The sequence below is a fragment of the Ailuropoda melanoleuca genome, chromosome 17 (assembly GCF_002007445.2).
Source record: "Ailuropoda melanoleuca isolate Jingjing chromosome 17, ASM200744v2, whole genome shotgun sequence".
Classification (NCBI taxonomy): domain Eukaryota; kingdom Metazoa; phylum Chordata; class Mammalia; order Carnivora; family Ursidae; genus Ailuropoda; species Ailuropoda melanoleuca.
In genome coordinates, this window is record NC_048234.1 from 16,984,871 (window position 1) to 17,008,292 (window position 23,422).

General features: G+C 45.9%; 1 protein-coding gene across 12 annotated transcripts in view; it reads right to left on the reverse strand.

Annotated features, from left to right (window-relative positions):
• AUH (AU RNA binding methylglutaconyl-CoA hydratase) overlaps positions 1-23,422 on the reverse strand; it is a 397,505-nt gene that overhangs the window by 155,254 nt on the left and 218,829 nt on the right. Inside the window, exon 12 of one of the 12 annotated variants that reach the window (XM_034646762.1) lies at positions 12,007-12,032. The exons of the other annotated variants lie outside the window; for them this stretch is intronic. Within the exon in view, the coding sequence (XP_034502653.1) occupies positions 12,022-12,032 (11 nt within the window). The 3' untranslated portion in view covers positions 12,007-12,021. Of the gene's footprint in view, positions 1-12,006; positions 12,033-23,422 lie in introns of those variants that run through there. 12 annotated transcript variants of the gene reach the window in all.

Below are 23,422 nucleotides of genomic sequence, written 5' to 3' on the forward strand. Positions count from 1 at the left end.
TTGGCATGACTTATGGACTGTCCCCTCAGGTCTCCTCTCTCCTGAAATTATTGTAAAATTGAATTATGATCTAATATTCAGTACTTTCTGTCATTAGAGAAGCTGTCCGTAGGAAGTCGGACAAAAATCTGAGTATCGTGTTTACCACGTACTTCATGGCACAGACTTGCTCAGCCAAGCAGACACATGTTCATTCCCAGTGCTGCCCAGAGCGCCACACAAGGCAGGCAGGCTTATCGGAGATGTTGCTGTCTCATCCATATTTTAATGAAACTGTGTACCTGGTATCAGACCTAGGCCTTCATGCTGATAGAAGGTTCTGGCTTAGTCATTCGGAGCTGTTACAATGAGGTGCTTCAGACTGGGTGGCTTCTTCCTCCCCGTGCTGGAAGCTGGAGGTCCACGCTCAGACAGGGGAAGCAGGCACCCTCCTAGAGGGCACAATCCCATCGTAGGGTCCCACCCCCGTGACCTCATCTAACCTAATTACCTCCCAAGGCCCCCCTCCCACTACCATCACACGTGGGGGTAGGGTTTCAATACCTGAATTTTGGGGGACACCAACATTCAGCCCATAATAGTTTCCAAGCCTGTCGTGATGTCTGTCCGTGTTACAAAGAGCAGACTTCACTTGAGCCCCCTCAAGTAGGCATGACTGTAAGGCAGGGTACTAAATAGCTTTCCAGAAGCAAGCTACCTCCCCCCGCCTGCAAGAGAGCTGCTGCCCCCTCTACAGGAGGAGCCGGAGAACGCTGTCTTCTCTGGAAGCCCCGACAATGGCTCCAGGAGACACCGCATATGCCACTGTGTGCAACCGCCAGACAGACACTCTGCCCATGACCCTGAGAAGCTGACCTGCACTGACACTGCCGCGAAGACCAAACGCCTCTCTGCTGGCCAGCAAAAACAACGGCCGATTTCATGTCTGCCTCCAACGCTGCGAGGGAGCCTCCGGAAGCCCAGGTGTGTGGGCACCTCGGCAATGTGGGGGTTGGCCTCCCAGCCTCTGCCCTCCGGGGGAAGACAAAGTGCAGGTCCATGCAGATCCGTCTTGCCCCCCTGGGCGGCACTCTGGAAGCCACGCAGAGGGGCTGCCCAGCAGCAGGCTGCACATTCCCACACGGACGCTAGTGAAACTTCCAGGGGTAGTGCTCCGTCGAGGGAACCTGGGCTCACAGCCCCAGGAAGTAGCTGAGAGCCGCGCGTCACTATGTGCACCTGAATGGGCTGCGCTCTAGGTGCAAAGACACCAGACCCCAAAGACGGCACGAAACAAAGGACATGTAACATCTCGTGAATACTGCTGACCCTGGTTACACGCTGAAATGATCGTACGTGGCCAATATGGGGCTAAATAAGATATATATTATTAAAATCAATTTTAAATTGACAAATGAGAGGCTGGAAAAAATAGGGTGTATTCACACGAAGGAAGGAGATCCTGCCACGTGGTGCAACAGGGATGAGCCTTGGCAATACGCCCCGTGAGATAAGCCGGTCACAAAAGGAGGAGGATCGTGCAAGTCCTCTTACGAGAGGGGCCGAGAGTCCTCAGCCTCAGAGGCAGGAAGCAGGACAGAGGTTAGTAGTGACAGTGGGGAGATGGGGGACTTATCATTCAGTAGGGACAGAGTTCCGCTTTGGGAAGATGGAAAGTTCTGGGGGTGGACGGTGGTGATGGCTGCACAGCAGTGGGAAACCACTTAATGCCACTAAACTACATACTTACAATGGATCAAACAGTAAATTTTATGTTATGAATATTTTACCACAAGAAAATTTTTAAAATCAATTTCACCTGTTTCTTTTACTTGAATATTTTTTTCTACTAGAATATTTATATGTTTAAGTTTATTTAGGAGTTTATCGATTTTCCACGAGACAGTTACAGTGACTGATGTGGCAGCTCAGGTCTTTGGACAGCACTGGGCCAGAGGGAACTGGTCATTTAAATCGATAAACATGTAGTGACCCGTCACGGAGACAGCTTCCAGCATGTTGAAAAGTAAACATAGGGTACCACCGTAGCATAGCTCCAAGGACTTACGGTCAGATGGGGGGACCTGCGTGTGCGTGTGCTCGGGCAACGGTGTGTATTGAACATACACGGACAGACTGGAGTTCACGAAACAGAGTATCCAATGGCAGAGCCGCCTGTCGTTTGAGAGACGAGAACCACCTCCTGCCCTGAGGCCCCGCTAGCCCAGCACGGTGCTCAGCACGTGCGTGTGGAGTGGGCACAGGAGCGGCACAGGTGCAGGGGCCCCGTTAACCGGGGGGGGGGCAGGTGGCAGATGAACGCAGATGCCACCAGCCTAGGCAGGAATAATGACTATAGCTGAATTCATTGGGCACTCCCTGTGTATCGGGCATCCCCGCAGGTGCCTCCTCGGCCGTAAGACTCACCCAGCGTCCCAACGCCACAAGTCAGACACCACTATGCTCCCCGCCTCACAGGCAGGGCTTGGGGCCCTGCGAGGACAGTCACCCAGAACTCATGCCCAACCGATCCAGCAGGGCAGCTCCCAGGAGGCGAGGATGTCCTTTGTTTCCTTTCTGTTTTCCTGGTGCTCTTCTGCTCAGGAGGACAAGAATACACCTGTCACTTCCAAGGCTTTCTCAAGGTCTCCAGCAGGGAGCCCCGTCAGATGTTTCTTGGCCTATGACCTCGAACAGATACCCTCAGACAGGATAGGATGGTACACGTGATGTACCCTCTTTTAGGATAAGGAGTTTCTCGTAATTATAATTATTACTTTTAAAGCGAGTTCTGTATTTTCATCACAATGAGACGTGTTACTATCAACCTCACATGACATACCACTTCTGTATTGTACTCTCTCTCCCATACACACGTGAGACAGCTCAGGAACCCCTTGTTTCAACCTGTCATAAGAGGTTTAGGTTGCACAGGATAAAATCCATATACACAAGTCCATACTAACTAAAATAAATAATAGAATACATAAGTAAATAGAGGAGAAGAGATAGGTAGCCCGACAGAAGATATCAAGTAATAAATACAGAAAGAATGAGGAAAAAATGCAAAAGTTTTATCAAACACCAAAGTAATTACCTTGGCAGGCAAGACCAGCCAAATCTTTGCAGGGAACAAGCATATTTGCACGGTACTAAAGGATCTCCCCTACGGTCTTTATTAATTACAAAGGCAAAAAGAGTAATTGTACTGTTTCTCATATATTTTTACCTTACAATTTCTAATATTTCTTATGAATATTTATTTACCTCATAACATTTAATTTATAATACTTCTTCTTTTTCTTCTTTTTTTTTTTACTAGGAAATCCAGCGGACGTTACCTTAGCCAAATGCCAGGGTTAACACCACCAATAATCCCACGTACTGACATCACATGCCCCTACCATGCTGCACGGACGATCGCCTCCCAATCTAATCATCACAGCAGGCAGACCCAGACTCGGGGACATTCTACAAAATACCGGACCAGGGCTATTCAAAGTGTCAAGCTCTGAAGGACGAGGAAAGACTGAGGAATTATCACAGCTTCGAGGGAATTAAGGAGAAAAAGCAAAATGCCACGTGGGGAAGTGGGGAGATCTGAGGGGAAGTTCAGTGAATAGCTCGGGGCCAGTGTTATTTCTTACTCCTGACAAATGTGCCATGTTGTGTGAGATGCTGCCATTGGAGGGAACTGTGTGAAGGCTACACAGTCACCCTCATCTACTTTTGCAACATTTCTGCAAGTCTCAAATTATATCAGAATTTAAAATTGGGTTTATTCCTAGGTATCTTACGGGTTTTGGTGCAATTTTAAATGGGATCAGTTCCTTAATTTCTCTTTCTTCTGTCTCATTGTTAGTGTATAGAAATACAACTGATTTTTTTTGCACTGACTTTATACCCTGCTACTTTGCTGAATTCCTGCATGAGAAAGGGGAACTGTCTTACACTGCTGGTGGGAATGCAAGCTGGTACAGCCACTCTGGAAAACAGTATGTACATTCCTCGAAAAGTTAAGACTAGAGCTACCCTATGACCCAGCAATTGCACTATTAGGTATTTACCCCAAATATAGAGATGTAGTGATCTGAAGGGGCACCTGAACCCCAATGTTTATAGCAGCAATGTCCACAATAGCCAAACTATGGAAAGAGCCCAGCTGCCCATCAACTGATGAATGGATAAAGAAGATGTGGTGTATATATGTAGAATGAATACTACTCAGCCATCAAAAAGAGTGAAATCTTGTCATTTGCACCAATGTGGATGGAACTAGAGGGTATTATGCTAAGTAAAATAAGTCAACCAGAGAAAGACAATTATCATATGATCTCACTCATTTTGGAATTTAAGGAACAAAACAGAGGACCATAGGGTAAAAGAGGGAAAAATAAAACAAGATGAAATCAGAAAGGGAGACAAACCATAAGAGACTCTTAATTATAGGAAACACACAGGGTTACTGGAGGGGAGGGCGGAGGAGTAACTGAGTGATGGGCATTAAGGAGGGCAGGTGATGGAATGAGTGCTGGGTATTACATAAGACTGACGAATCACAGAACTCTACCTCTGAACCTAGTAAATTGCCATATTTTAATTAATTTAAGTAAATTTAAAAAATTAAAGTTGATACAAATACAGAGACCCAGGCCAGACGCACTCAGGCCAGCTCTCTGGTCACCTGCACAGAGCCTGTCCTCATCTACTTGGTGCATCCCCGCTGCTCGCCCCTAGCCTCCCGCCTGAAGGCAGCCAGAGTCAGGAGTACCCAGGCACCTCTGTCCCACTGTCTGGAGAACTCAGACTGCTTGTTTATTTGAGGGGCATGTAGAGGGGTCCTTATTGGCCATTACTAAATGACAAAAGCATGAGTGCTCATTGTAAAAAGTCAAAGAAAGCACATGAATGAGAGAAATAGCAGTAAACAGTTCACCTCCACACAATTCCATCCCACCCCAGCGGCGACCAGGTACCCATGGGGCGGCAGCTTCCCTGCACTCCCCGGAGCTCCCCCACACTTCTCCGAGCTCCACAAACACAGGTGCACAGATTCATGTGGTTTTCTTTCCTACCTTTACAAAGAAACAGGGTCATCTCAAAAGTGCTTTCCTTACTTCACAATTCCTTGTGGGTATTTCTTAGATATATAGATGAGTCACTCTTCCCAGTGTACAAAGAGCTGCATACTATTCCAACATCCTATCTTCTGATTGTACTGGGGTTAATTATTCTTTCTATGGATGAATTCATGTCACTTCCAGGGTTCGGCCACATAAACATAACTACCTCCTTATTTGTTGGCACTCTCGTTTCTGAAGGAAAGCCCCTAAGAGTAATGGCTAAGACAAAGGACATAAGCATTTTTAGTTTAATAAATATCCTTTGATGGCTCTTCATAGTGTGTTTAGCAGTCCCATCCCCACCAGCCACAGATGGAGACCCTGTGTCTCAAACCCTCAAGTCCTCATTCAGCAGATGTTTACTGCAAGGCCAATATGACCCACTCCATTAAAATGTTTCTTTTATTTTATATTAGGTGTAATAAATAAATATATATATATATTTGGGTCTATTTCTGATCTACAGATTTGTTTCATTTTCCCCTCATTACTTCTATTCTGTTTGGGTCCCAGTAGCTTTCTACAAAGCTCTGCGTGTAGGGAGAGCAAGCCGTCAATGCCGTACTTCTCCCTAAATTTTTCCTGGCAAGTCCTGCACATTTTTCTTTAGGAAATTTAAAATAACCTCTGCTAATTCAAATATAATTCATTAGGCTTCTTCTCTGCCGATTTGGATACCTTGATCCCTTTTTGTCTTCTGATTGCTGTTGCAAGGACTTCTAGTACTATGTTGAATAATAGTGGCGAGAGTGGGCATCCTTGCCGCGTTCCTGATCTTAAGGGAAAGGCTTCCAGCTTTTCCCCATTGAGAATAATGCTTACAGTAGGCTTTTCATAGATGGCTTTTATGAAATTGAGAAATGTACCCTCTATTCCTACACTCTGAAGGGTTTTAGTCAGAAAAGGATGCTGTATTTTGTCAAATGCTTTTTCTGCATCAATTGAGAGGATCATATGGTTCCTGAGTCTTTTGTTGTTGATATGATGTATTCACATTGATTGATTTGCGAGTGTTGAACCATGCTTGCATCCCAGGTATGAATCCCACTTGGTCATGATGGATAATCCTTTTAATGTACTGTTGGATTCTATTAGCAAGGATCTTGTTGAGGATTTTGGCATCCATATTCATTAGAGAAATCGGTCTGTAATTCTCCTTTTTGAGGGGGTCTTTGCCTGGTTTGGGGATCAAGGTAATATTAGCCTCATAGAATGAGTTTGGTAGCTTTCCTTCTGTTTCTATTTTTTGAAATAGCTTTAGGAGAATAGGTATTATTTCTTCTTTGAATGTTTGGTAGAATTCCCCAGGAAAACCGTCTGGGCCTGGAGTTTTATTATTTGGAAGGTTGTTTATCACTGACTCAATTTCTTCATAGTTAATTGGCCTATTTAAGAAATCTATTTCTTCCTGTTTCAGTCTTGGTAGTTTATAGGTTTCCAGGAAGGCCTCCATCTCTTCCAGATTGTTTAGTTTTTTGGCATATAGCTGTTGATAAAAGTTTCTAATAATCCTTGCAATTTCAATGGTGCTGGTCGTGACCTCTCCCTTTTCAGTCATAATTTTAATAATCTCAGTCCTTTCTCTTTGTTTTTGGACAAGTTTTGCCAGTGGTCTATCAATTTTATGGATTCTCTCAAAGAACCAGCTTCTAGTCCTGTTGATCTGCTCTACTGTGGTTCTGGTCTCTAATTCATTGATTTCTGCTCTAATCTTGGTCAACTCCTTCCTTGTCAGTGGGTTAGGCCTGTCCCTCTGTTGCTGTTCCAGTTTCTTGAGGTGAGAATATAGAAACTGCATTTTAGATTTTTCTATTCTTTTGAGTGAGGCTTGGATGGCTATGTATTTCCCCCTTAGGACTGCCTTTGCAGTATCCCATAGGTTTTGGACCGTTGTGTATTCATTCTCGTTGGTCTCCATAAATTGTTTAATTTGTTTTTTGATTTCCTGGTTTATCGAGTCATTCTTGAGCAGGATGGTTCTTAGCCTCCAAGTGTTTGAGTTTCTTCCAGGTTTTTCCTTGTGGTTGAGTTCCAATTTCAGAGCGTTGTGGTCTGAGAATATGCAGGGGATAATTTCAATCTTTTGGTATTGGCTGAGACCTGTTTTGTGTCCCAGAGCATGATCTATTCTTGAGAATGTTCCATGGGCATTTGAATAGAATGAGTATTCTTTGGTTCTGGGGTGTAGTGTTCTATATATATCTATGAGGTCCAACTCGTCGAGTATGGCATTCAAAGCCTTTGATTCTTTGCTTAGTTTTTGCCAGGGTGTTCTGTCTATTTCTGATAGTGGGGTGTTGAGGTCCCCTACTATTACTGTGTTCTTATCTATATGTCTCTTTATTTTGGTTAAGAGTTGGCTTGTGTATCTTGCTGCTCCCCTGTTGGGGGCATATATATTAATAATTGTCATATCCACTTGTTGAATACTTCCTTTAAGAATAATATAGTGCCCTTCTGTATCTCTCTCTATGGCCTCTAGTTTAAAATCCAGTCTATCTGATATGAGAATTGCTACTCCAGCTTTCTTTTGAGGTCCATTTGCGTGGAAGATGGTACTCCATCCCCTTACTCTAAGTCTGAATGCATCTTTGGGTTCAAAATGAGTCTCTTGTAGACAGCAAATGGATGGGTCATGTCTTTTTATCCAATCTGCAACCCTGTGGCGTTTTATGGGAGAGTTTAAGCCATTTAGATTGATAGAGATTATTGACAGATATGATTTTAATGATGCCATTTCTCTTTAAAGTCTTTGTATCGGTTGTGACTTGCTGCTCTGTATCACTCTTGGGGCCTTTTTACCTTTATAGAGCCCCCCTTAATATCTCCTGTAGGGCTGGTTTCGTGGTTACGAAATTGGTTAATGATTGGCGATTTTGGAACGTCTTTATTTCTCCATCAATTCTGAATGACAGCTTTGCTGGATAAAGGATCCTTGGCTGCATGTTTTTCTCTGAAAGAGCTTTAAAAATGCCCCCCCAAGCCTTTCTCTCATTCCAGGTCTCTGTAGACAGGTCTGACGTAATCCTGATACCTTTGCCTTGGTACGTGAGAAATTTCTTTGCCCTGGCCGCTTTCAATACTGTATCCTTGGATCTAATATTTGCGAATTGCACTATGACATGCCGTGGCGTAGGTTTGTCCTGGTTGAGCTTGGATGGGGTCCTCTCTGCCTCTTGGACACGAATGCTTGTTTCCCTTGCTAGATTAGGGAAGTTTTCAGCTACAATTTGTTCAAATATCTCTTCTAGACCTCTGTTTTTCTCCACCCCTTCAGGGATGCCGATGATTCTGACATTGGATCGTTTCATAGAGTCAGTAATCTCCCGTAATCTACATTCGTGGGCGTGGATTTTTTTAAGACCAGCTTCTATTTTCGTTTTTTCTTCTACTAACCCATCCTCCAATTCGCTAACGCGTTCCTCTGCCTCGGTGACCCTGGCCGTCAGAGCCTCTAGTTTTGACTGNGGGGGGTAATCAGAAGGGGGAATGAAACATGAGAGACTATGGACTATGAGAAACAAACTGGGGGCCTCAGAGGGGAGGGGGGTGGGGGAATGGGATAGACTGGTGATGGGTAGTAAGGAGGGCACGTATTGCATGGTGCACTGAGTGTTATACGCAAAATGAATCATCGAGCTTTACATCGGAATCCGGGGATGTACTGTATGGTGACTAACATAATATAATAAAAAATCACTAAAAAAAAAACAAATATAATTCATTAGGATTATATTTGGAACTGCATCACATCTATAAAATAAATACATAAAATGCGTTAATGTTTGCAGTAGATTAAACCTATAAATAATGTATACATACAGACTCCAGCTCTGTATTAAATTATAGAGAGATGTATACAGACATATATTTGTTAAGATTTGTACTTTTAAGATTTAGATATTCCTCTCCAGAAACATGTGCTGAATGTCTCCCTTTATCTGAGAATGAATTTACATTTTACAAAAAGATTTTATAATTTTCTACAGGTGTGCCTTGAACCTTTTTTAATAAAATTCATTTTTTCCAGGGATTTTATGTTTTGGGCAATGTTTTATCTCACTCCCAGGAGAAAACCAGTCGCTACTTAAAAAGAGAAGATTTTGTTGATCTTTGTAAGTTAAGTTTGTTTCCAGCCACCTCTTTAAATATTCTACCATTTAGCAAAAGCCCTTAGGTTTTCTGAATACACAATCACATCATCTGTAATTAAAGGTTCAAATTTCCTGTGATTTTTTTTACATTTATTTAAGTAGATATAAGCTCCATTAGGGCAGGAATTTGTGTTTTTATGTTTATAGTATATCCCAAGCTTGGCACACAGTAAACTCTCAGTAAGTATTATTCACAAGGATGGAAGGCAGTAGGGAGGAAGGGAGAGGAAAAGGGGGTTTAGCATTTCATTGCCAGATGTGATGCTTGCTGTTCAGTTTTCACAAGTTGTCTTAAGAGGATATAGACGGTTTATCACTGAGCCATCTCCAGTGTGTTACCTGTGGCTTCTAACCTGGATGAGAGAGCTGCACGCATGACACCTCTGTCACCTGGGGCTGTTTCCTCTAACAGAACTGGCTTCTGCCCCCAGACTCCCAGCCTCCATCTCCGCTCCACTGGGATAAGACAGGAGGCCAGCCAGCATCAACGGAGCCCCCCTCTCTGTGCCGGGCACTGTGCTAGGTGAATTTTCTGAATTGTCCATTCAAGTCTCCTACAAACCCGTGAGGCAGATGCTCCGGTTCGCAGGTATTTCTTACTCTTGCCTCTGGTGACCATGTTTACTGGAAGTAACAATCCCTAACAAGTGAATATCGCTCACTTCCCTGGGAAGCACACACAGAAAAGAAATCTCACACCTAAATTTTGTTCCACAAATCATACCCTCAAAGTTACCCTTCATCTTATTCTCCAGATTTGCTTTTGAATGATGACTTTATTATTTTAAAAAGAAAAAAAAATCCATCTCAAGATGACAAAAATTTCTCTTCTTGAGCACAGTCGAAACAAAATATTGTCAGCGCTGAAAGTATTTTCAAAAGTAGCATTTTAAAACTGTTTGAACATTCTCCTTAAAAATCAAACATGGAATTACCACACGGTCCAGCAATTCCACTTCTGGGTGAACACCCAAAAGAATTTAAAGCTGGGACTTGAATAGACATTTGCATGCACCCATGTTCATAGCAGCATTATTCACAACAGCCAAAAGGGGGAAACACCCTAAGGGTCCACCCTTGGATGAATGGATAAACAAAATGAGGTCTATCCAAACAATGGAATATTACTCAGCCCTCAAAAGGAAGGAACCGCTGGCTTCTGCTATAAGGATGGCCACGAGGGCACTCTCCTAAATGAAGTAAGCCAGAAACAAAAGAACAAATACTATATTATTCCACTTCTATGAGCCACCCAGAGTTGTCAAATTCCTAGAGACAGAAAGCAGAGGGGAGTTGCCTGGAATGGTGGGAGGGGCAATGGGGAGTTAGTGTTTAATGGTTTCAGTTTGGGAAGATGGAAAGTTTCACAGATGGATGGTGGCGGCAGCTACAGGACGGTGTGAGTGTACTTATGTCACTGAATTGTACACATAAAAATGATTAAAATAGTAAATTTTATGTTATGTAAATTTTATGACAATAAAAAAACCACATTTTAACTTTTTTCACAGCAGTGTGTTGTCTTGCCTCTCCCAATAGCAGCTGAAGGTCAGCACCCATCTATGGGAAAGCAGTACCATAAGAGTACAGTTTCTAGAGGCAGACGGACAGACAGACAGGCTTCCAATTCTGGCCCCGTTTTTGCTCAGCTGTGTGACTGAAAAGAAACTGTCTTTTACTCAGCACTTCTGACCATCAAATGGGTGGGTTTTCCCCATCAAGAAACCCTTTAGTTTTCCATGGACACCAACTGGGCATCCTCCGATTTAATTCGGTTCTGACACTAACCACCCAGAGTGAATGTTGACCCCACAGGTGAAGAGCTCAGAGCCACAGAACTGCCCCCACCTCAGATGCCACTTGTAAATAGTGGGTCCCTGGTTCACCCACACTTCTGCCCAACTTGGCTACAAATTGGGGGTTACCATGACTCCCTCCTCAGGTTAATAATTTGCCATAATAGCTGACAGAACTCAGGGAAACACTTATGTCTACCAATTTATTTTAAATAATATTGTAAAGAATACAAAAGAATGGCCAGATAAAGAGATACATAGGCAAGATCTGAAGGGTCCTAAGCACAGGAACTTCTGCTCCCCTTGGAGCTGGATGCATCACCCTTCTGGCATGGGGATGTGTTTACCAACCCAGAAGCTCCCAGAACCCCACAGTTCAGACATTTTATGGAGGCTTTATCATGTAGTCATGATAGATCATTAACTCAATCTCCAGCCTCTCTCTTCTCCCCAGAGGTTGGGGTGGGGCTGACAATTTCAAGTTTCTAATCATGACTTGGTCATTCTGGTGACCAGACCCCATCCTGAAATTATCCACCAAGAGACACCTCATTAGAATAAAAGATACTCTTATCACCCATGAAATTTCAAGGGATATAGGAATTCTGTATCAGGAACTGGGGGCAGAAACCAAATATATATTTCAAAGTATGTCACGGATCTTAGGGAAGTTACTTCACCCTCTGAATCTTAGGACGGTTGTGTGGAATTTGTAAACCAAGTTTCATGTGGAGTTCCTAGCACTATGCCTATCTCATAACCGTCTGGTAATAAATGCCCACAGTTGCTGCTATGAAGACATATACGATAACCACTGGAACCTCAAGTCTTTGGGGGATTACTGCCACTTAATTCTCCAGATGGGAAAAACTCACCCATTTGATTGTTCAATAACTAATCTTCTTTAGATTTTGGATGCAATGTCCAAAACAATCTTGGAGGATTCACATTTCTCTGTTTCATAACGTCCTAGAAAGCTGCTGCAACCAAGAGAGCAAGGTATTGGCATAGTATAGACATACAGTTTAATGAAACTGAATTGAGTCTAGAAATAAATCTGTACATTTATGGATCAATTAGTTTTTGACAAGGGTGCCAAGACAACTCAGTGGTGGAAATAATACCCTTTTCCCCACTGGATATCCACATGCAAAAGAATGAAGTTGGATCCCTACCTCACATCATATACAAAATTAACTCAAAATGGATCATGGATACAAATGTAACAGCTAAAACCATAAAACTCTCCAGAGAAATACAGGAGTAAAATCTTTGTGACCTTGGGTTATGCATAGTTTGTTAAATATGATAACAAAAGCACAAGTGACAAAAGAAAACTCACACAAAAAAACTGGACTTCATCCAATTAAACATTTCTGTTCTGCAAACAAGACTATCGAGAAAGTGAAAAGATGACCCACAGAATGGGGCATGGTCATATATACATGACTTCTATCCAGAATATATAAAGAACTCTTACAACTCAATAATAATAATAAAAGCAATCTAATTGGAAAAAAAAAGGATTTAATTATACACTCTCTAAAAAAAAAAAATGTACAAACAGCCAGTAAGCACATGAAAAGGTGCTCTATGTCATCAGTCATTAGGAAAATACACATCCAACCCACAGGGCTAGGGTGGCTGGAATCAATACGACAGCAAAAGTTGCACGGACCTGGAGAAGTGGGGTGTGCATGCATGTACTGCTCAACGAGTGTGAAGTACTGCAGCCGCTGTTCAAAGTGACTTGGCAGCCCCTCAAAATGTTAAACGCGGGGTTGCCCTACGACCCAGAAAGCCACTCCTCCAAACCTACTCAAGAGAAATGGAACATACATGACAACTGTTCATAGCAGCATGATTGGTAATAGCCAGAGCAGACACAATTCAGATCTCCATCAACTGATGAATGGATAAATAAAATGTGATACACCCATTTAGTAGGATAAATTCTATGTATAATCTATATTTATTTGGCAATAAAAAGAAATGAAGCACAAGACAAAAGACAAAAACCATGGATGAACTTTGAGGGCAGGATGCTAAGTGGAAGCCACCAATCATATAATGACTATCGTATGATTCCATTTATATGAAACATCTGGAACAGGCAAATCTATAGAGACAGAAACTAGATTACTGGTCACCTGGGGCTTGGTGGGAGGGATGGGAAGTGTCTGCTGGGGGGAAGGATACAGGGTTTCTTTTGTGAGAGGACAAAAACGTTGTAAGATCAGATGGCTCCTCAAGCCCGTGAATATGCCAGAAACAATGAACTATACACTTTCAACAGGTAAATTGTATGGTCTAATAACAAAGTTCAGTACAAATGTTAAAAATGATTGAAAAAATAATAAGAGAAAACAAATCACACAAGATCAAACTTTGAGAAGCAAATTCTTCAGAATGTTTTGAGTGTCCTGCTGTTTCAGGATTCCCCCCTGGGGAAGGAAGGACCTCTCCCGGATGCCTCTTTTACTTTCCCTCTCCAGGAACATGTGCTCAGGAACGGGGGCACGTCTCCTCGCCCCTGTGCTATTTATTCTTTGCTATTTGTGTTATTTATGCGTTTTCTTTTCTTTTGTCGTCTTTCCCTGGGCTCTCTTGCGGTTGTGTTCTGAGTATGGCCAAGGGGCCTATGGCGGAGTGGGGTTTCTGTGCTCCAGTTTGTGACTTCTGACTGTAGGACCCTAACATGTGTCTTGTCAGAAATGTGTGGAATATGAGCTAAAACCAGCCCTCAGAACAAGGATCAGCAGGGCATCTCCCCTGAATGAAAAAAAAAATGCACAGAATTCAGAACATGGATCTTAGTGACATTGACTTGGTGTCTCAAAGGCCTTTTGAGATTCCTACTCATTTTGGGATTAATTCTATTCCTAAGTAAATCCTGGGTAAGTCGTTTACCTTTTGCTTAAACGGTTGTGGTTAGTGGCCGTAACTTTGCAGTTCAAGTTTCTGTTTACTCCTTTTTTTAAGTATACCACCTCTGGGCCTTCCAGCACTTTTCCAGCTGGATCTCTTGTTGCTCTCAATTAACTGTCAGCAGATTCCAGCTTCCCCCCCCCTCCAAAGGGTAGTATACCTTTTTCATGCATTTACTTACTTTTTTAAATTTTAAAATTAGCAAGCCCTGGAAAAATCACTGAGAGGTAGGAGTAAAACATCAGTATGTTAACTATGATTTTAAATTTTCATTTCTGAAATTTTTGAGATTTAAAACTTTTCATGAACATTGACTGTTTCCATAATGGAAAAGTCATGGCTCCCGGGGTCTGCTTTAATTTTGGTCCCTGTACTATGTAACTATTCAGACTTGGCTTCTGAAGGATGCCTCTACAATTTTTAGACCTGAATTTACTCGCCGCTGGAGCGCTTTCAGAAATGAAGCCGAGCTGAGCAGATAGTAGGACATGTGACCCTGCAGGCCCCCCGGGAGACCAGAAGCCAGCAGGTAAGGGGGGGCGGGCTCCACAGTGTGTTGTATGCTCACTCAGACACAAGCACATGCATGGAGCTAACGCGGACCAACCGTTTTGAGATGTCGGTTGGATCTGCACGCACTGACGTGCTGGAAAGGCAAATGAGAAAACATATACAAAGTGCGTCTGGAACAATCCAATGCCCTTATAACTGTGACACTGAGCCTCTGACCAGATGCATAGTGTAGCTGTCTTGAAAGATGCTCTCAGACTGGAAGTGGGGTTTCTCCTCCTGCCCTCAGTCCTGGGCTGAGCTGACAACACGGTTTCCATTCCTACTGTCCCATGGCGGGGAGTTCCTCCACTGACGCCCTTCCGTGCTCTCCTCTGCAGCCAAGGGGGTAGAAGTCCGCAGACGGCATGCCCTGGACACCCTGCCAGCTTCCTGGTGAGCCACTGCTGGGAGACTGGACGAAAGGGGAAGGAAAAAGGCCCTTTGCTCTGCTCGTGGGCCCTAAACCCTATGGGACTGCTGTCCTTACAGGAAGAGGGAAATTTGGACGTAGAAACACATGGGGTAATGCCATGTGGCTGCAACAGAGCCAGCCAGTGGGAGAGTACCAAGGAACCCTGGGAGTGACTGCTCCGGGGCTCTGAGCAGCAGCAGCCTCCAGCACACCGGCCACAAGGGCGGTGGTGGCATCTGGATCATGGGGACACCCCTCCTTAGAGCTCAAAACTGACATATGAATAGCTAAGCACTCGCAAAGCACCCCCAGAGAAAAAGGGGCTCCCCTGCATGGTACACAGTGGTCACTGATGCCCCAGAAACCCTGGGTGTAGCTAAGAGGCTAGCATGCACTTCCTATCATTCAGTTAGTCAACAACCGACGAAGCACTTATTAGGTGATGTTTTGCTAGATGTTTGGGTCACACAGATGCATTGTCTCAGTTTCTGCTTCTGAGATGCTCGTGGATTAAGGTAGCTACTATGCTAGTCCCTAGGATCAATCCAAGTGGGTAGGGATTAATGCTGTTCACCAAATATCCCCAACTGTCTACCCAGAGCACATGTAGGATGACACATCCAGACGGGTGGGCCCGTGACTGCCTCTGGCCACTGGCCTGCGAGCACAGTGGTGTGTCTCCCTTGAGGCCATAGAGAATCATTGCCAGAGTGAGGTCTTCCTCCTCCATAGCCTCCTTCCCTCTCCTTGGTGACGGCCACATGGAGGCAGTAACTATCCCATCGGCCTAGGTGACTGAGTGACTGTCACAAGGAACAGAGCCCGACTCCCGCCACCCCCATCAGCCCATTGTGGACACACAGCATAAGCAAGAGAAGAAATCTACTAACTGAAGGGGCTCTTGTTACCGTAGCATAACCAGCACATCTTGAGTGGCCCAACAAGAGAGACCCAGTATCTGCTCCTCGGCTGCTTATGGTTCCATAAAGGAAAAGTACATGTAAACAAAGGGAGTTCATAAACATGCAGTTACTAGCATGGAAGTCTGGGGGCAAGAACGAGACAGCATTGCAGGATCCATCAGGAAACTTCTAGAGCAAAGTCCCACTAAGTGGAGCCAATGAGGCAAACACACAAACCAGCACCTAGAACACAGGGTCATGGACACTAGATGGGCTGGGCGTTGTTGTGCCAGAGACCGGCCGGGTGGCTGGGAAGTCTCCTGGGGACCAGCATTTGAACAGGGTCTCAACCAGCAAGCCAAGAAGCGAGACAAAGGAGGAAGGACAGTGCACTGCATCGTTTCACTGAAATATCTCCACTGTCTAGCAAAGCTCCCATCCCACAGGAAGTGCCTGCTACAGGCCTGCTGGCTGAATGCACAGATGGAGTAATGGGCAAATTCCAGAAAGAAGCAAGCTGCGTATAAAAGGGTTGAGGCCTAGAAAGCCTGGGGCTGCTCAGGCCTGCACACCTCCCAAGTTCAGTCTGTTCTCTGAGGTGTTCTGCGGGCCACCCCGCAATCAGGCACGAGACCCCTTTTTGATTTGCTCAGGGCTCTCCAGAGAAACAGAACCAACAGGAGATACATGATATAAACATGGATGCAGATAAGATATAAAGATAGAGAGACAAAGAGAAGAAAAGCTGTACTTCAAGGAATGGGCTCACGTGCTTGTGAGGCTGGCAAGCCTGAAGTCTGAGCGAGGGCTAGGAACTCGGGCAGCCGATGACACTATAGTCTTGGGACAGAATTTCTTCTTCAGGAAACCTCAGTGTTTTTGCTCTTAATCCTTAAATGGACTGAATGCGTCCCGCCCTCACTATCGAGAGTAATGTCCTTTACTTAGAGTCAGCTGATTGCAGAGGATAACCACATCTGCTAAATACCCCCACAGCAGCACCTAGATCGGTATTTGATTGAATAGCTGATACTAGAGCCAAGGTGACACAGGAAACTCCCCATCACAGCCTCCAAACCACTTCTTTCACGTCCTCCCTCAAACCCCAGCTCCTTGGAGATTCAGGCCTTCCCTGATGAAGCCCCCTCTTCCCACCCTTGACCAACACCACTCCCCCATTTCTGGAAAGACTGCTCCCAGCCCTCCCACCCTCCTCTCCATACCTGCTCCTGCCAGCATCCTTGGATGGGCCACAGTGGTGCCGACTGAGTAAGCTGTCCAATCCTTAGTCCCCTGTGACCTGGCTCTGTCCCCACCACGAGGGAGACTGTGGAATCAGCCTCACCTTCCTGCTCCCGGACCTACAAGTGGACACTTACCATCAGATATTCATTGGTGCACATGTATGACCCTCAGGTGGTGAGCTAGGACATCCCAGGATTGCTAACTTGATCACTCCCACAAGCCAAATTTCTCACACTTCAAAAGCAAAGATTCTGAAGCTAAAGCAACAATAATCCCAAATGCAATTACTTCATTCTTGAGCCTCAAAAACCCCAAAAGGGGAACTCTGGGGTATGCCTGAGCTTAAGCCATTTTGAAGTGGTACCTGAGCAAAATAATTAACTTTAGAAAACTAGGTGATTTTCAGACAGACATTTAGAGGGCTGAGACATAAGTCTGAAGTTAAGAAATCCTTTCATTATACAGAAACTAACATATCCAGGATTAATATACACAGATCTGGATCTATATCTGCATCTATACTCCCTCCTCCATCTATGTATCCATCCAGGCGGTCACCTATTCATCCATCCATCCATCCATCCATCCATCTATGCATCCATTATTATTCATCCTTCTATCCATCTATCATTATCTATCCATGCACTCACCCATCATTCTGTTCATTCATCCATCCTTCTATCCATCTATATAACCATCCATCCATGCACTCATCCATCCATCCTTCTATCCAACTATCATCTATCCACCCATCCATTATCATCCATCCTTCTATCCATCTATCATCAACCAGTCATATACTAACCCATCTTTCTATCCATCCATCCATCCATCCATCTATCCATCTATCCTCCATGCACTCATCCACTCCCTATCCCTCCATCTATCCATCATCTGTCCGTTCACCTATCTATGCACAAACATGTCCTTCTGCTACAGTGTTGTCTTCCTTGCTTGCCAATAACAATAAGTTCTTGATTTTCTACTTTGCTTACATACCAGGAAAATTGGAATTGTCTTCTACTCAGCAATGCAAATAAAAGCCTGCCGTTACATCAAGCCACCCTCTAATTTAGAATGACTAAAGGTATCAGATAGCCTTCTGTCATTCTCCCCAGTACAGACTTGTTCTGACCAACTGAAAGGAAGACTGGGGCCCAAAATCACTTCCAGAAGACACTGCACAGCTGTTCCAGCAGCTCTGGCAACGCTTAACTGCTATCACAGCTGGCCCTGCTTTTCAGAGTAGCCAGGGAAGGCCGAATCTTGAGTGACATATCTCCCTCGCCCACAACAAAGTGCAACACAGCAAAGGTCTGGGAGAAACAGCGGCAGCCAGCTTGCGGGCCCAGGGTGAGGGGTGGAGGGATGCAGGCAGTCAGCAGGGTGGTTATCGGGGCCCATCAGTCCAGGGGAAGGCCCACGGGCTTACTCTGAGGCCTAGGAGCAGCAGGCTAGTTTTACATTTTATTTTCCCCCAACATTTTATTGCTATAAAATTTCACACATACAGAAAATTTGGAAAAATAGTAAATACCGGAAGACCACGTGCAGGAGATTCACTGCTTACGTTTTCCTGCGTCTGCTTGTGTGGGTGCTTTGTGTTTGCTTGTTCACTGAGTCATTTGGAAGCAAGTAGCAGACATCAGGGCCGCTGACCCCCCAAACACGCAGCACCGAAGAGTGAGGACCTTCTCCCAGCGTTTCACACCAAACAAAACAAAACAGACACTAACCCCCTACTAACATGCTGGGCCCAATCCACATCCAAATGCCCCCAGCTGTCCCCAGAACGTCCTTTAGAGTCAGCGGAGAGTGTTTCCAGGATGCCACCTCAGCTCCCCCATAGCATCTGGGGGCCGGGTCCCTGGGTCCCTCAGAATCCAGAACCATGCTTTCTTCCTGGGACATTGACTTCCTGAAGAGTCCAGGCCTTTGGGAGGCTGAAGAATGCCCGTGGTCTGTCCATAGGCTGGACTGTCTGATTGTTTTCTTTGGCACCATTCGGCTTGTTTCTTTATTCCCCGTATTTCCTATAAACTGAAAGGTAATTTGGAGCCTCCCTGAAATTCAGGTGAAACATTTTTGTTGAGACCACGTCACAGAAAGGCTTTGTGTCTCTTATTCCCAGGGGCACTTGGTGCTGGGGCAGCTCTCAGGGGTGCTAAGTTGATCACATGGACAAGGTGGGGCCCCAAGTCTCTTGCGCCAGAGCAGGGCACACCCTTGCACGTTACAACAATGGCGGTTGTGATTCTGGGCTCTGCATGCCCATGGGACCACATCCCTTTCATGAATGGCTGGATCTGCATGGAGGACGAGCGTTCTGCAGTGTGGCCGGGTGGAGAGACAGTTGGCAAGGGGGCCGGTGTGGCAGCCTCGGGATCTTCCACCTGAGGTGGGACATTGGTCCAAGCCAGGGTGGAAAAGAGAAGAGGGATGGCACAGAGGCAGAAATGACAGGATCTGGTGAGGGTTTCGTGGAAATGAGGAGTCTAGGTTTGGGTGTGGGCAACCTGACGGATGGCGCAGGCCTCTCCCCGCTGAGCTGGAGAGTGCAGAAGGGAAGCAGGAGGGAAGTAGGTGGCACTCAGGTGCGGTCCCAGGATGCATCCATGGGGCATGTGGAGGCTGTGCACAGAGGAGATGGTACTGGGGGCTCTGGGACGCAGCTGCTGGCCGGAATCAGCAGAGCCAGGAAGGGGAAGATGGCTCCAGAAGGCACCCAGGGAGCCCGCATGGAAGGGCTAAGAACTCCAAACATGCTCATTTTAGCAACTAGGAGAGGGACACCCGAGAGAGGGTGAGACGTCAGAGAAAGCAAGAGGGAAGAGCAGGACAGGTACACAAAACGTGGAGACCAGCCCTTCTGAAGCAGGATTTTTGATGCGTATGATGGGTCTGAAGACAGAGAAAGTGGAAACATTTTCAGACCAAAAAAAAGTACTATGTATTTTTTTATTCTGCTTCATTTTTTTCCTTCCAAATTGAGATGTAATTGACGTGCGTCACTATATGGGTTTCGGGTGCAGAGTGCAATGGTTTCACTTACATAGACTGTGGAGTGGTCATCACGGTAAATGTGGGGAACGTTCATCACCTCATAGACACAGAGAAAAGGAAAAAGCAGAAAATCTCCCCTCGTGATGAGAACACTTAGGATCTACTCCCCCGCGGCAGCTTTCCTGGGTACCACGCGGCCGTGTTAGCTGTCGTCATGGCGCCGTCCATTGCATCCCCAGCTCTTGTTTACTTTACAACTGCAGGTCTGTACCATTGGCCACTGTCCTCCAATGTCCCCTCCTGCCACAAATCTGATCTCCTGGGATCCACAAATCTGATCTCTTTTCTATGATTTTGGTTGTTTTTTGTTTTAGGGTGTTTGTTTTGTTTTTTTGGTTCCATGTACAAGAGATCACACAGTATTTGTCTTTCTCTGTCTGACTTACTGCACTTAGCATAATGTCCTCAAGGTCCATCCATGGTGTCGCATATGCCAGAAATTCCTCATTTGTCCATGGCTGGATAATCTTCCATGATGTACATATAATACAACTTCTTTATCCATTCATCCATTAATGGACAAGTTTGTTTCCACGTCTTGGCTATTGGAGATAATGCTGCTATGAACATGGGAGTGTAGGAATCTCTTCAAAATCCTGTTTTCGTTTCTCTTAGATACATTCCCAGAGCATCGTTTCTCTTAGATACATTCCCAGAACTGGGATTGCTGGGTCATACGGTAGCTCTATTTTTAACTTTCCGAGGAACCTCCACACTGTTTTCCACAGTGGCTGCACCAGTTTGCATTCTCACCAACAGTGCACGAGGGCTCTGTCCCCCACCACACCCTCTCCAGGAACTGTTGTCCTTCTGGTGATGCCGTTAACAGGCCCGAGGGGAGAGCTCACTGTGGTTTTGATCTGCACTTCCCAAATGACTAGTAATGTTGAGCATCTTTTCAAGTTCCCGTTGGCCACTCATATATATCTTCTTTGGAAAAATGTCTACTCAGATCTTTTGCCTCCTTTTTTAAAAAATGTAAGTCACAGCCCATAGATTACTTTCATGGCCTGTTAATGGATCCCAATCTACATTTTGAATACCACCACTGGGAAATGTCCCCAGACCACCAGTGAAGGCTGCTCCCGACCTGAAGGTCTCCTGTGAGCACTGTCCTCCCGCAGGCAAATCCGCAGAAATGGGCAGGTCATTTGGCTGGGTCTGGTGTGCGCAGGGCAGGATGGGGGGAGGGAGACCCAGAAAGGGTCTGTGTATCTGGACTAACCCCAGGTCCGGGGACCCCTTGGTGCTATTCCAGCTGAGATCACCAGGTTGTACTATTTCACATTCTTCAGCGTGACCCAAGTGGCGCCAGGCCCTTGCCCTCGTCACTGTGAGAGCCTGTCCTCACTCCAAATCCAGCACCGCAGGGACCAGGGACCTGCCCACCTGCCAGAGCCCGGCTCCCTTCTCCTGCCTCAGCCCGGCTCAGAGCAGGAGGGGCAGCAGTTTGCCCGAACCTCCCTACACAGAAGAAACAAACCAACCCAGAACGGGTGCCTGTGTTCTCCCTAACCCCAGGCAGAGGGGCCTTCTTACCACGCCTTTCACGGCTGCCACCAAGGCAGACCTACCCTTCTGCGGGACAAAGGAGATCCAGCTGCCTTGCTATCTTTGTGTTTTTGTTTTTCTTTTAAGCTCCGCATTGAACCACAAGATAGTTTTGGGGAAACGGAGGGGCAGGACTCAGATGCTGGCCTGGTGGTTAATGTGGCCCCCCCATGCCCTACCTGGAAACACAAGCAAGCAGCTTGGGAACCGCTTCAGAAACTCTTCTGTCGGGCACAGGATTGCTCACCGGGCAAGAGATGAATCATTAAGGATCAGAAATGATCACTTAGGATTTTCAGTTAACCTATCTTGCATCCTGTGGAGGTAAGAGTGTTCTAATGGGTTTATATGGGAATGCACTGAGGGGGCATCTGGGACATGTTTCAGTAAAATGCTTAGGATCTGCCTCTCTCTCTCTTTCTCTCTCTCCTCCCTTCCTCCCTCTCTTTTGTGCTTGGGTTCTTTCAGGAAGGAGCATTTGTTTTTGTTTTTTAAGACTTTATTTATTGAGAGAGAGAGAGAGCACGAGTAGGGAGCAGAGGGAGAGGGAGAAGCAGGCTCCCCACTGAGCAGGGAGCCCGATGTTNCCCCAGACCACCAGTGAAGGCTGCTCCCGACCTGAAGGTCTCCTGTGAGCACTGTCCTCCCGCAGGCAAATCCGCAGAAATGGGCAGGTCATTTGGCTGGGTCTGGTGTGCGCAGGGCAGGATGGGGGGAGGGAGACCCAGAAAGGGTCTGTGTATCTGGACTAACCCCAGGTCCGGGGACCCCTTGGTGCTATTCCAGCTGAGATCACCAGGTTGTACTATTTCACATTCTTCAGCGTGACCCAAGTGGCGCCAGGCCCTTGCCCTCGTCACTGTGAGAGCCTGTCCTCACTCCAAATCCAGCACCGCAGGGACCAGGGACCTGCCCACCTGCCAGAGCCCGGCTCCCTTCTCCTGCCTCAGCCCGGCTCAGAGCAGGAGGGGCAGCAGTTTGCCCGAACCTCCCTACACAGAAGAAACAAACCAACCCAGAACGGGTGCCTGTGTTCTCCCTAACCCCAGGCAGAGGGGCCTTCTTACCACGCCTTTCACGGCTGCCACCAAGGCAGACCTACCCTTCTGCGGGACAAAGGAGATCCAGCTGCCTTGCTATCTTTGTGTTTTTGTTTTTCTTTTAAGCTCCGCATTGAACCACAAGATAGTTTTGGGGAAACGGAGGGGCAGGACTCAGATGCTGGCCTGGTGGTTAATGTGGCCCCCCCATGCCCTACCTGGAAACACCAGCAAGCAGCTTGGGAACCGCTTCAGAAACTCTTCTGTCGGGCACAGGATTGCTCACCGGGCAAGAGATGAATCATTAAGGATCAGAAATGATCACTTAGGATTTTCAGTTAACCTATCTTGCATCCTGTGGAGGTAAGAGTGTTCTAATGGGTTTATATGGGAATGCACTCAGGGGGCATCTGGGACATGTTTCAGTAAAATGCTTAGGATCTGCCTCTCTCTCTTTCTCTCTCTCCTCCCTTCCTCCCTCTCTTTTGTGCTTGGGTTCTTTCAGGAAGGAGCATTTGTTTTTGTTTTTTAAGACTTCATTTATTGAGAGAGAGAGAGCATGAGTAGGGAGCAGAGGGAGAGGGAGAAGCAGGCTCCCCACTGAGCAGGGAGCCCGATGTGGGGCTCGATCTCAGGACCTTGGGGATCATGACCTGAGCGGAAGGCAGACCCTTAAC